The sequence below is a fragment of the Rhipicephalus microplus genome, chromosome 3, assembly GCF_043290135.1.
Source record: "Rhipicephalus microplus isolate Deutch F79 chromosome 3, USDA_Rmic, whole genome shotgun sequence".
Taxonomy (NCBI): domain Eukaryota; kingdom Metazoa; phylum Arthropoda; class Arachnida; order Ixodida; family Ixodidae; genus Rhipicephalus; species Rhipicephalus microplus.
In genome coordinates this window covers 145,221,734-145,235,734 of record NC_134702.1, presented here as the reverse complement: position 1 = coordinate 145,235,734, position 14,001 = coordinate 145,221,734, and the positions used below count along the sequence as shown (strand labels likewise).

Below are 14,001 nucleotides of genomic sequence, written 5' to 3'. Positions count from 1 at the left end.
TCAACAACCCATACCAATGCACCAAATCGTCAGTTATCTGAAAAGTAATGAAATGCCGGTGTTTCGCTGCGCACGTTTTAGAGCCATTATGTCATTACAAGACAGCCCTATTATCGTGATGGAGGATGGGGCACAACACCGCCTCACGCTCTTCTAAATAATTTTCGTTTTAGCAAACTTTGACTACTTTGAGCGTATATATATATATATATGTATATACCACCTCTAACATATATTCGCCCATGACTTTGTGCTCTCGTGTCCGTGTCGTTAACCGGATACGTAAAAACATTGATATGGTGTGACATGACTTTCTGACGACCATAAATAACAAGTAATAACATTTCATCTTTATTTCGTTAATAACAATTATTAAGTCAATTAATAAACCGCTCAACGCGCCCAGCACGACCATCCTCAATTCAAATAGGTCTGAACAACAGCGCGTAATACATTATTAGGACACAAAAATGCTAGGAATACATTGATGGTTATTATAGTTCGCTAAAAAAAACATAAGGTAAGCACAAGAGGCTTTGAAAGGCAAAACGACTTGAACAGCGTGTGAAACTTGCATGAAACAGCGCAAAGTTCAGAAAGGAACAATTACCGCCAGTCCGTGCGTGCTTCTGTCCGTCCTTGCGTCCGTTCTTGCGTGTTTCCGTGATTCTGCCCGCCCGTGCGTCTGTCACTGCGTTCGTCCGCCCATCCATCCGTCCATCTGTCCGTGCATCTGCCTGTCTGTTCGTCCGTGCGTCTGTCCATCCGTCCGTTCATCTAGTGAACACTCCAAGTACCACCAACTCGCATCTTTTCATCGTATTGCCACGGGCATCTTGTCGCCGTCTCCACAGTGCTCTACGACGCCTGGCCAACAATCGACCTTTTGTGGACGTCCTTGCGGAATGATCGCTGAGATCCACGAGCCCTCGTCGAAGAGGCTAATAACAGTGACCTCTGGGGATGAGGCCGCTGTTGATCGACCGTTGCAAGACCCTTCCCCGAACTGCCTGCCGACATCTGTCGACATCCTCCTACCGACGTATGCCATCGACAAAAAACGTGTCTCTGCTTACGTCTCCGTTCTTGTCGACAACCTCCCGGTAACCGCTCTAGTAGATACGGGTGCAAATTATTCCGTGATAAGCGCTGACCTTGTAGCACAACTGCAGTAGGTAATACCTGTGTCACACGGGCGCGCAAAAAGTCTTTTAAATAGGCGGTCTTTTACGAAGTTGAAAGACTTTTAACAAAGAGGTGTTGCAGTGCAGATACACGGCAGCAACGATCTCCTTTTAGTGTTTTCGTTCGAAGGCGCTAGCGAAAGCGTGGCGCTAGCAGTTAAAAGAAAAGCAATGAAAATTAAACGATGTATCACGATGTACAAATGAAAGACTTATTGCACTCCTCGTTTCTTCAAATAAATTTAGGAATAAGAGATGAAGAAACACCAATGTGAAAGTTTGTTGCCCTAGTTAAGGAAGCATTCCCAGAACTAGCGACGTGCACAAGTCCGTCTGGCACCACTGGTCTTTTATTTACCGTATTTGTTTTTCGCTGCTCTCGACTGCTCTCGACACGTTATGGGTGACCGTACGGAAGAAAAAGCGAAGATCGCAAGCTTCACGGCCTGCCTTCTCGCTCTGGAAAGCGAGGCAGACGCTGCAAAAGCCGCCAAGGAGAGGATCAAGCAGCAACTGCTGTTGAGCAATTCCTTGCTGTGCGCACTGGAGCTTTCGGAGAAGGCCTGCGATCGATCGATCTGGGCCTTCAGGCGAAACGAGAGGTGGTTCGAGGGAACTGTACCTCACCTCGGTCAGCAGAACTTCAAGCAATCTTTTCGAGTGTACATGTCCACCTTTCGTTTCATTGGGGAGAGCTTGCGCAGTGAGCTCGAAAGACAGTGCACCAGCATGCGTGAATCCATCACTCCTGAGAAGCGAGTCGGCGTTGCCCTATACAAGCTTGACCACTTGAATGACGAGCAAACACACGACTGCCACGCTTTCCTCGCTTGGGCAAAATGGCGCGACGCGTGACCGAGCGTCACCACGTGATATTGCCGATGCGTTATAGCTGCTTACGAGAGTAGAAAAGGAAATAACAATTAAAAGAGTTCATTACACCTTCTGCAGGATATGAAATTTGTTTTTACAAGGAGGTTTGGTGACAGAAAAATAAGCATTCGCTCTTTTTTTCCCAGCACTCGAAAATTGCTGGCGCCCACTGGTTTCGAGGCTACTCATTCGGAGCCGTAAAAGAGATCGACGAACTCCGTTTACGAAAAAGACCGCTTCTGAAAAGGAGTTCGCTTTGTGCCGTGTGTCTGCTGTCAGGAACTCCTTTTCGGAAAAAGACCGCTTACTTAAAAGACTTTTAAGTGCCCGTGTGACAGGGGTATAACAATACCTTGGGGACCAGGACCCAACCTCTGGACTGGGGGAGGTCACCTATTGACACTGCTGGGAATATGCCTTGCCCGGCTCCAAATTTGTGAATCGACATGCATTGCTTCCTGCGTCGTATTGCGCGAATGCTCCCAAAACCCAATTCTCGGAATGGATTTCCTCCACGAGCATGGACCCGTTATTAACCTTCGCGACCTGCTCATAACGTTCTCTCATACAGCCAGTCAAAAGCATACAGCTTTGCAGACTTCAACACTCCGAATTGCTGACGACACCATCATACTTCCGCTGCGAGCTAGTATGTTGGTAACTGTGGAGAGCGACTATGGCAACAAGAATAGTGGTATCGCCGAAACTAACCTTTTTGTGCCCTTGACTCGGCAGATTTGTGTCGCGCACGCTGTCGTTCAACTGAGAAGTCGGAGGGCTTAGCTTTTGATCACGGATTTGAGTGGCGAGTACCAACACTTGGCAAAGTAAACAGCGATCGCGAACTTTGAAGCCACTGATGACGAAGAATGTTCCACTATCGCTCCAATTGCCACTGCTGCCGAAGGTGACACTGTATTAGTCAGTACAGTTGACGTGAATTGCCAGCTATCCTCTGCGCAGCAGCAGCCGATACGCACAATTTTACGTACGTAGAGTGACTGCTTTGCGTCCGCCTCCAAAATCAAGCAGACCCCAACCGTGAAGCACCGAATTATAACGGACCCTACCGAATGGCCTGTTCTTATTGCAGCCTACGCACGCCTACCGCGTGTCGTGTTATTGCAGCCTACGCACGCCTACCGCGTGTCGCAAAAATAACAAGAAGCGATTCGTTCTCAGGTGAAACAGATGCTCGGCGATGACCTCATCTAACCCTCGAACAGTTCATGGGTGTCGCCCGTCGTACTTTTTAAAAATATAAACAGTACTCGTCGATTTTGCGTGGATTACCAGAAACTCAGCAAAGTGACGAAGAAAGACGTCTACCCTCTCCCATGAATGGATTACTCACTGGATCGACTTAAAACATGCCCGATATTTTTCATCAATGGAATTGCGCAGCAGGTACTCGTAGATCGAGGTTGATGAATACGACAGGGAAAAATAGCGTTCATAACTCCCGATGACCTCTATGAATTCGAAGTGCTACCGTTTGGATTGTGCTCTGCACCGGCAACGTTCCAAAATATGATGGACACCGTGCTGTCCGGTCTGAAATGACAATACTGCCTCGTCTATTTAGACGACATCATTATTTCTTTCAAAACAAGTGAAGAACATATTTAGCGACTTCCCTCTGTCTTCGTATCTATTCTATCCGCAGGCCTATTACTAAAACCGGAGAAGTTTCATTTCGGCTACGAGGAGCTAAAGTTCCTTGGCCACCTTGTCAGTCACGATGGCACTTGACCAGACACAGAAGAGACCGTGGCTGTTGCCAAATTTCCACACCTTTGAACAAACAGGATATGAGCCGATTTTCGGGTCTTTGTGCATACTACGGGCGCTTTGTGCAAAACTTCGCTAATATCGCTGAACCCCTTCCCCGCTTAACGAAGGAGAGTACTTCTTTTGTATGGGTTCCCGAGCAGAGAGCCGCTTTTCCCGAGCTTTAACAGTGTCTTCAGACTGAGCCCTTACTAGGACACTTTGATGAAGATGCCACCACCGAACTGCTCACCGTCGCAAGCAACGTTGGTCTTGGTGCAGTGATCGTCCAGTAGAAAGACGGCGCCGAGCGTTCCATCGCTTATGCTATTCGCATTCTATCATCTGCGGAAACTAAATACTCAACCACGGAGAAAAAAATGCCTTGCTGTTGTTTGGGCGATATCAATGTTCCGACCGTATAAGCATGACTGTCCATTCAGAGTCATTACGGACCAGCATGCCCTCTGTTGACTGGCCAATCTCAAGGACCCTTCAGGGCGCCTCGCGAGGTGGAGCTTGCGCCTTCAAGAATTTGACGTAACAGTCGTCTACAAGTCTGGCCGCATGCACACTGATGGCGACTGCTTTTCGCGCGCTCTCCTCGCAACGACATCGAGCGATGATGGTACCGATGGCCATTTTCTTTGCGCAGTCACTGACTCTGATTTGGCCCAACAACAGAAAAATGATTCATAGCTTCAACAACTAATCAAATGCCTTGAAGGCCACAGCTCGAGTCCACCACCGGCATTCGCACGTTCAAGGTCGTTTTGTCTCCGCAACGACATCGTCTACAAAAAAAAAACTTCGAACATTATGCAACTTAATACGTCCTCGTCGTTCTACCAGGGCTACGCGCTGAAATTTTATCTGACTGCCACGACGATTTTTCCTCTGACCACCTAGGATTCGCACGTACCCTTGCCCGGATTCGGACTCGCTACTACTGGCCAAAGCTCACCCAGGATGTCAAGCTTTACGTTAAAACGTGCAATCATTGCCAGCGCCGTAAAGCCGCACCTGTGCGCCCTGCTGGTTTATTGCAGCCTGTTGCACCCCCCTCACAACCGTTTGAACGAATCGACATGGACTTGCTTGGGCCCTTCCCGAAGTCACATGATGGCAACCGCTGGATCGTAGTCGCTACTCACTATTTAACGAGGTACTGCGAAACAAAAGCCCTACAACGAGGCACCGCCAATGGGATTGCGTATTTTTTTTTATCAACAATGTCGTCCTCCGCCATGGAGCGCCAACAGCTGTCAATACTGACCTTGGAACAGCCTTTAGAGCCCAACTGATGCAAGACGTCTTGAGGCTTAGTGGAACAGCTCATCACAAAACGACCGCATACTATCCACAAACCAATGGTGTGACGGAGAGATTTAAAAAGACGCTCGCTGACATGTTCATGTACTTCGAACGCAATCACAAAAACTAGGATGAAATTTCGCCTTACGTAACGTTCGATTACAACACTGTGGTTCAAGATACTACAGGTTTCACTCTTTTCCGGTTGCTTCACTACCGAGAAGCAATTACGATGCTGGATGCCGCGCTCTTACCTGACATAACCGATATTCCTACTGATGCGAACGACTTTATCCGGCTCGTCGATGCGGCCCACCAGCTTGCACTCGAGTGAATCCGTAAACAACAACGCATCGACTCGCAGAGGTACAACTCTCGTAATCGCCATGTTATTTGCCAACCCGGTGATCTGGTGTGGCTGTGGATTCCCGTTCTCCAAAAGGGCCACTCGGAAAAGTTAATTTACCGCTGTTTTGGTCCTTATAGAGTACTATGGCACCTCATAGATGTCAACTACTAAGTCTTGCTTGAAGACGCAGCTCGGCGATCTCGACGTTCGCAGTAGGCGAACATTATTCATGTCTCACGGATGCAGCCACGCTACCCCCGAACCACCTGACACTGCTTCATCATGCGTTTTTGTGCGTGTATGCGATTACTGTCACTTATAATTGGCATTGAGCATCAGGGTGGTACTTTTTTTTTGAAGGGGGTAATGCCACGGGCATGGAACGAGATTGAGCCATGCCAATGCGTGTACATATGTGACAAAAAGGAAGACTGGTTGTTGTGCTCGTGGTCTTGGAGCCCGGTTCAGCTTGACGTCCAGTGCTGCTGCTCCTGTCAATATACGTTGTGTTCTACCCGTATTCACGTGACAATATATTCATCATATAGAAGTACCGCTATCTAGCGGACAATCCAAGGACTAAACGAGAGGTGGCACGGTTGGACTAAAAGAGCGGCAGGCGCGCATTCTCTTACGGCCTGCGTTTCGCGTCTTGTTCCCACTTTTCACCGCCGTGAGTTCATGGCACTGCTGCCCAACCCTCGCTAAACCTTGCTAAAACAAAGGAGGTTACGCCCTGCGAGTTCAACGTGGCAACCTTTTACGGTCGGATAGTGCTCCAAGTGCGTCCTTCTGTTACTAGTTTTTTTTTAGTAAGCATCAAATTGACGGCAAATTTCATTGGAAATTAAGTCACCGATAATCGTATTTATTTCATCAGAAACAACTATAGTTTTATTTATAATTTACGTGCGCGGGTTTCCTCCTCAATTCAAAAGAGTGCGCACGTGTCGCTCCTGTAGTCCGACCGTGAAGGTGGCTACCTAACTACTACTACTACTACTACTACTACTACTACTACTACTACTACTACTACTACTACCACTACTACTACTACTACTACTACTACTACTACTACTACTACTACAAGAATAGCGGACGCACGACCCACGGCCTAAGGAGCTTCGCCCCTAAAACTCACACGGTCTTTTATGGTTGCATCTAGGCCGAAAGCGGAGCTCTTAGCCACCCGCTTATGCATTTAGAGGCACTGCCGTTGTTCGATGGCTTCAGCTAAATTGATAAGCGAACGAGGACGAGAGAGAGTGAGTGCGGAGTGTGTCGATATCACGTGCCACTCGCATCCATAACACTTCCTTCATCACGCGTGCTGGCTGCTTTCTCGTAGCGCATGCAGGGCTCACACGTGCACTGGGTATTGCTTCTCTTATCGTAACGGGTCGTCAGCGCATCCCTTTGTTCGCGATGCCTCCCGTGCGCAGAGTGGTATTCGTAGCATTTGAGCGCTGGCAGTTTCTGCAGCACCGTTACGAAGGGTACATTGCTAAAACTGTGGATAGCGAAATCTTCAAACACAGTTGGCGGTGCACGAACACGAAGTGCAGCGATCTACCGCAGAAAACCTTGTCCATGTGTTTTCAGTCCGGCAAAGGAAATACGTTGTCCCAATAGAACAATAGGCCACCTATGTACAATGTTGGAAGTCGGCGTACAGATGGTCAATTGCTGCACGAGGTGGATGCTTTGAAGCGCATCGCTATTAAATACGCACCTATCACCTGCGCAAAATAAAGACGTCGGCAACTTTTGCCAAGCGTCGTCCGACGATAGCAGCCCTCATTGTCTCCTCACGCATAAGGTTGAAGGGGCCCTCCAACACTATTCAACTCCCTATTTCTTATTCGGGGGTCGCGTAGACTGAAGTACAGACAGACTAATGCAGCAAAAACTGCAGTGATAACGGCATGCAGTCTGGAGTTATTCGACTTAGAAAATTCAAAATACAAGAACAAAATGCTGGCCCTCAACTCAATTTTTGTGAGGTCGCTTAACCACATTTTACTCGCCCATGACGTCGGAAGGCTGCCTCAATGAAATAAGCTGGAAGCGCCTAAGTTGGGGTAGCTCGCATCCCATCGTCGCCTGTTTGTTTATTTTTTTATTTTCAAAGTCATGTTGACCTTGTTGCCAGAGGAACAATCGTGGTGCCGAAGGAGAGGTCTTTCGTATATACATCGGACCCGCGCAAACCAAAAATTAACTGGCGAAATGGCAGCCAGCGCCTCTGTCGTGCTTCGTCTTGCAGTGATCTTTTTTATTGTGGCTGCGTCTGTTCGGGGTTCGATGAAAACGCATAGAGAAAAAAAAATAAACCACATTAGTGACCTCAGTTTTGATCATACAACACGATCGCTTCTAACGTTACATTTATCCTATGATACATAGCGACAACCTTCCGACGTCATTTCCGTCCACAAAGTTCTGGCGAGCGCCACTACGTGGTAATGTGGTCGGCAGCGATGTAGTGACTTTATTGCGTGAATAAAATACTAAATCACTTGATATCGGCGCTTAGACCCACGCTGAAATTATCTTTAGCTATCGATCTACGCAAGCCACAGATAAAAAAATAGGTGCTTCAATAGTGTTACAGGGCCTCTTTAAGCTCTGCACGAAGCGTGGCAACAAGATATACGACTGCAGAAATGAGCACAAGCATTTCCCGCACCCACCCCACTACAGCTCACGCACTCTCATGCAGACGACACACTCAGTGACATGTGTACATTCGGCGGCCCGCTGTCCCTATGCGGCAAAGATGGCAGTGCTTTCCTGTGAGCCCCTTATCTCTGAGAAAGGCCGCTGTGAGGAGAGAAAATGGAGGAGGGAATGTTTTTGTTTGCTTTCTCCTGCACGCACGTAGTAGCTGTGAACGACGACAACAGTCTTGAACAGGCGTATTTGTTTGTTTTGTTTCTGTATATCTGTCTGTCTGTTTTCGCTTGTTTGTTTGTTTGGAGCGAACCTACAAAGAAAGCAATTGCCAAGTAAGATGAGAACCGAGTGAAGAAAACCAAGAGAGTCGGAAAAAGATCTTGTTCGTGTGTTTACGATCAAGAGACCACATTGGAGTCGCCTACAGATTGTTGAATCCAACAAACCTGCGGAGATGAGCCCCGGGGAAATGTTACTACTTGTAAATCAAACTACTTAGTAAAACCTGCTTTTATAAAAAAAGAACACAATGGTCAATACATCCTAATACCTAACTTTTGGCATTCCCGGTATAAAGTGTTTATTTGTAAATAAAATAAGCCTGTTAATACGGAAAAGTTGTCGCGAGCGCTGTTCCCAACACGGACTCATGATCGAGTGAGTATAGAGGGCTACAGTAGCTGCAAGTGTACAGCCGTACTTTTGAGGAACGACTGTACATAAATATTAGAAACCAGCAATTTCTTCAACATCCGACTCATCGCATATCAAGAGAGATGGTACCCATGCATCTGACTTTTCTCGCTGAGTGGCATCAATCCGTGGTGAACTACCGTAAAAGCTGCCTAACTAGGACTCGGCTTATATGAACTTACAGTTAATTTGAACGGGTGCCGTGCTCCTGGTGAAGGCCTGTGTATTTCTATGGAAGGAAGCTCCCGATGATTTGAACGCAGAAGTTTTCACAGCGATCAATTCCAGCTGGAAGCCTAATCTTTTTGGTGCTTCTCGCAAAAGTCGGTGCCGAGTAATCACAATGTGTTACATAACCAAACAAAGTCAAACTTACTAGAGATGCAGAACAGCGAAACAACAGCACTTCTCAGCAGGTGAGCATTCGGAAGCTGTACCGGAGCTCTTGGGCATGCTGAAAATTATGTTCCTTGAGTTGCTACAGAAGAGGCGCTAGCAAATGCACGTTTATGATTGCATTTATTTATTTATTTATCTATTTAAAAATACCTTACAGGCTCTATTATGGAGCATAGAGTAAGGGGGGCACATAGGAAAGAATGCTAGTGGGTGATACTTCTGCCACAATACAAAGCAACTACAAAGCAAAGCAACTACAGAGCAACTAATAACTAATTACTAATAAAAATACAAAGCAAGTAATAACATTGGAACTAATAACAGTGGTTGCACAAATGACAAAGAGGGGATTCAAGCAACAACAAGAATTTCCCAGCCGCAAAAAAAGCACAAACAACAAAAACAGAATTCAAGGAGGTTATGCAATGCTATTGAGATAGATTTATCATTAATTGCTCGCGAAAATTTTCATGATTAGTTAAATTGACAATGACGTCGGGTAGGTCATTCCAGAGTGCTATGGCACGAGGCGAAGCCGATGAATTGAATGATTTTGTTTTTCCAAAGATGCGTGTGATGCTTCGCTGATTGTGAAGTCGTTTAGACATGCGCAATGGTGTCGTTAGTGGGAAGGGTGGTGGCCTGGACGCGTGAATATATTTATGAAGCAAACACAGGAGGGCAACTGTGCGCCGTATGTCTAGATGCTGTAATGAAAGGTCATGTTTTATTTGTGTGACGCTCGAGGGGCGACTGTAAATACGTGAAATGAACTGTGCCGCCCTGTTTTGCACAGCTTCTAGCTGGTTATTGAGATAGGCTTGAAGGGGGACCACATGGGTGATGCAAATTCCAGCTGTGGGCGAACAAAGGTTAAGTAAGCTTGTTTGCGGACGTTATTTGGCGCGTTTTGTAGGTTTCGACGTAAGTATCCCAGTGTTCTTGATGCGTTTGCAGATATGTAGGTTACATGTGCCGCCCAAGTAAGATTAGAAGTGAAATGAACGCCGAGGTACTTATACTAAGACAACCGTGACACGTTGGAATTATTTATGGAGTAATCAAATTCAACAGTTCATTTTTTTCGACAAAGGATATTACATTACATTTTGATAAATTAAAAGTCATTTGCCATGCACCACACCAGTTGTTAATGAGATTAAGGTCTTTTTGGACCTTAATTTTGCTCGCGTTATTGCTGCCTTGTAAAAAAACGAGTTTCGGAAATAAACTTGTTATGGTCAGCACCCTTGAGCTAGTCTAGAGGATGTTGTGCTGCTGTGGCTTGGGTGGAGGGCAAGTGATAGTATGGATTTAAGTGAGCTTTCTGCAATCCCTGCAATCCCTGCTGCCGTCCATACCACTAGCTAGTAAAACAGTAAGGCCATGGTAACCTTCACATTCACGATGCCTCTAATAGACAAATGACTGTGACGATACGGTCGGACTCACTCGCTCTATTCCGTGCTAACCGGTTGTGCCCTCGCGATCTCCGACGACAGCGCTGCTCTGGCCAACTGGGTTGGTCCTACGCCACCTCCTGCCGCCGGTCCCCTACGACGATGACAGCGTAGCTCTAGCCGACTGGATTAGCCCTACGCCATCTCCTGTCGCCAACAAGAGCTCTCGCCAGTGGTGCCCCGTCCTCGGACACCTGCAACCGTGTCCTTCTTTCTTGTCTTCTTACCTCTGTCGCTCCTTGTCCCAACGCCTCGCTCTCTCCTTCCTCTCTCTCTATCTCTCTAGCTTTCAATCCTATCCTTTTGTTCCCTTCTCTACCCGCATCCCTCGTGAGCTACTGTTGAGGTGTTCTCCCCCCGAGAGACACTTACGGGGCTCACTTTTCTCTTCTTTCTTTTTAAAAACACTCCCGCACCCCAATCCCAATTTCGGAACTATCTCACGAAAAACACAGCGGTTTTGCAAAACCATTAACGATATTTCGGTAACCATATGCAGGCTATCTTCTAGTTGCGTTTTCTGATGCGGCATTATTTGCGATTCATCGTTTTAATCAGTTGCAGCATGTGGATATCTTTTTCATTCTACAGGCGAACACGAGGTGGACAGGCAATGGCGGCACGGCACCCTGTACACGCTGGCCGCCAGCTCGGACCTGGCGTACACAACAGTGCTCCTGCTAAGGTACCACTCGTCAAATCCTAATGTCCCGATAATACAATACTCCACAAAATTGTGACAAGTGGAGAGCAGCATCACACATCTGGCGGGTGGAATGCACCTACGCCTTTTCCATCATCACCTGATGAGATTTTCTTCGCTTCTTTGTCGAATTTCCCTAAATATAATGTATAACTTGATCATCTGACGGTTTCTTCCGTGGGTATTATCATGTTCAATTTCTCGCAGCCTCTTTCTCTCAGGAGTTTCCATTACGATGTATATTTGTCAAATATATTTTGTTTATTTGTCTATATTTCATGAAAATTTTTTCTGGCTGTTTCATTCTTTTTTGTTGCTGTTTCCGCGTCACACAAAGTACACATGCATGCACACACAAACGCGCGCATATTATATCGTGCGTGTGAAGGCACCTGGACACATACCTACCTACATAGGGGATCGCACTCATCGTACAGCCATCGTCTTTAGCTATGGCGACATGTCTAAGATGTTTCTTCTTTGACGCAGCGGATACGCGGCTGCCAACACTGTCCTGGAGCTGCACAGGCTTAAAGTTGGCTTCTTCAGGAGACTGCTGGCCATCCATTGTTTAAAAAACAGGTGAGTCTGTTGTGTAGTCAATACACAACTATGCAAAGTTAAATGACTCGATCATCCTGAAACATCAGGCTGTAAGCAAATTGTCTACTCACCTTGTACAATGCTTTAGCGTATACGCAGAGTGCCGTAAGAATTAAAAATCAAGAGTTTGCAACACTTGTGATGTGATCAAGTCGCTAATATTTCTGAAATATGACAGGGAGACCAAATCTCAGCGTTGTGAAATGTACAAGTAAGTGAACTAAATGTAGCGCTGTGCTTGAAACTCTGCTCTCAAATTCTGACAGTTGGCTTGTTTCACGGAACCGGCCACGAACTATGGATGATGGCGGCGGTACGATTTTTTAACATTATGGAACCAGTGTTGGCGAACAGACAACGAATGGTGCACAGGCTTCGAAGATGCCAAAGCTCTCGCTTCTACTGCGTCTATTTGCTATGTCACCTTGAAAGCAATTGCCCCCTGGCCACCCTGCAAAAGAAATGTAGCACTTCCCTTTGGCTGCAGTTTGCAGGTTCTCTTGATGTCGCTGTGGTCAGGCTCGGAAAGTGTTCATGAGCGCAATACTTCAGTTCCCACGGCCAACAATAGTGATCACGCATTCGTATTCAGCCTAAATTGAAACATAGCAACATCCAATAGAAAGGTCAGCCCGATTAAATATCACACTGCCATATCAAAAACGGCTGACCGCCGAAAAACCGTAAATTTAAAATACGCCATTTAAACGGCGCATACATTTTGCGCATACTTTTATACGCATGTGATAAGTGCACCCAATTGGTGGAGTGAATTTTGACGCTAGCTTTTTCGCGTACGATACATCCGCCAAGAGCGCATCCGGAAAACTTTTCCGCGATCAGTGAGAGAAGGGGGGGGGAAGTCACACGTTACGCAAGTTCGTGCGTCTGATTTGTATGTGTGCCTTTTGTACACACAGGCGCGGAAAATTTGAAAATTTTGAAGAGTTCGAAGCGCCACAGCATACCCTCCCCCGTTCTCCCCCCTCCCTATCTTTAAGCTATGCCAGTTAGCAGTAACGAGCTTCGCTTTAAAAAAAAAGAAATTAGAAAATTCACACCATCTTCCCAAAGAAAACCCTGATGGGAAGCGCAGCAGCAGCGTTGCTCAAAAGTGGCGTCACTAATTGAACGGTGCCAACGCGGGTGCTGCGGTGAGCACTGGAAGATTTATTCGAGACTATTTTATTATTATTATTATTATACAAAGTACAGTATTATACAAAGTACAGAACACAAAGTACAGTAGACACAAGTAAGGTGCAGGTTTGCAAAAAGGCAAATTAATGACTGACAAGCTGTCATAACCTGTCCCAGACTATAAAGCGCAAAAAAGCAGTAATGTACATATAATTTTAGTGTTTTAACGAAGAAGCAGCCACATTTACAAATTTTTATAAGAACTTATAAAAAAACGTTAGGTGAACATTTTATTAAGTACAGACCAGTCTGCAAGGCTGAGTTAATAGCAAACAAAGCAAGGAATATGTGAAGAAACCCAAGTTTATCGAATAACAAACCAATTTATTAGAACTCAATAATGAAAATGTCACGAGTGTATACACTTCAATTATAAATACAACTTCTGTGATACCGCAGAAAGAGGAAAAATTATTCTTGGAGCCCTACTAGACATGTGTGTATATTTTTTTAAATGCAAATAATGAGCGGCTCTCTTGCACTATAATGGTAATTGTGGGATGTGCATTTAATAGTTTAGGGATCATATGCGCTAGCTTTTGCGAGCCGTAGTTAGTCCTTATTCTTTCGCTGCAGTATGTTATGCGTCTAAAGCTGTATGTATGTTGTCTTTACAAATATGCATCATGAAAAGCGACTGGGTCAGACTTCAATTTATCCCATATGATCATGGCTATTTTTTATTTAGGATGTTTTCAAACTTTAATAAGTCGTGTTTGTTGAAAGTGGAGTGCAATGTGTTCTAGGTCGAACCCCTTCAATTATCCGAACTATTCT

General features: G+C 45.9%; 1 protein-coding gene across 1 annotated transcript in view; it reads left to right on the top strand.

The window, feature by feature from the left end:
- LOC142803963 (nose resistant to fluoxetine protein 6-like) overlaps positions 1–14,001 on the top strand; it is a 100,938-nt gene that overhangs the window by 57,450 nt on the left and 29,487 nt on the right. The window contains exons 8-9 of the mRNA XM_075890358.1: positions 11,310–11,403; positions 11,911–12,003. Coding sequence (XP_075746473.1) covers positions 11,310–11,403; positions 11,911–12,003 — 187 coding nt within the window. The remainder of the gene's footprint in view (positions 1–11,309; positions 11,404–11,910; positions 12,004–14,001) is intronic.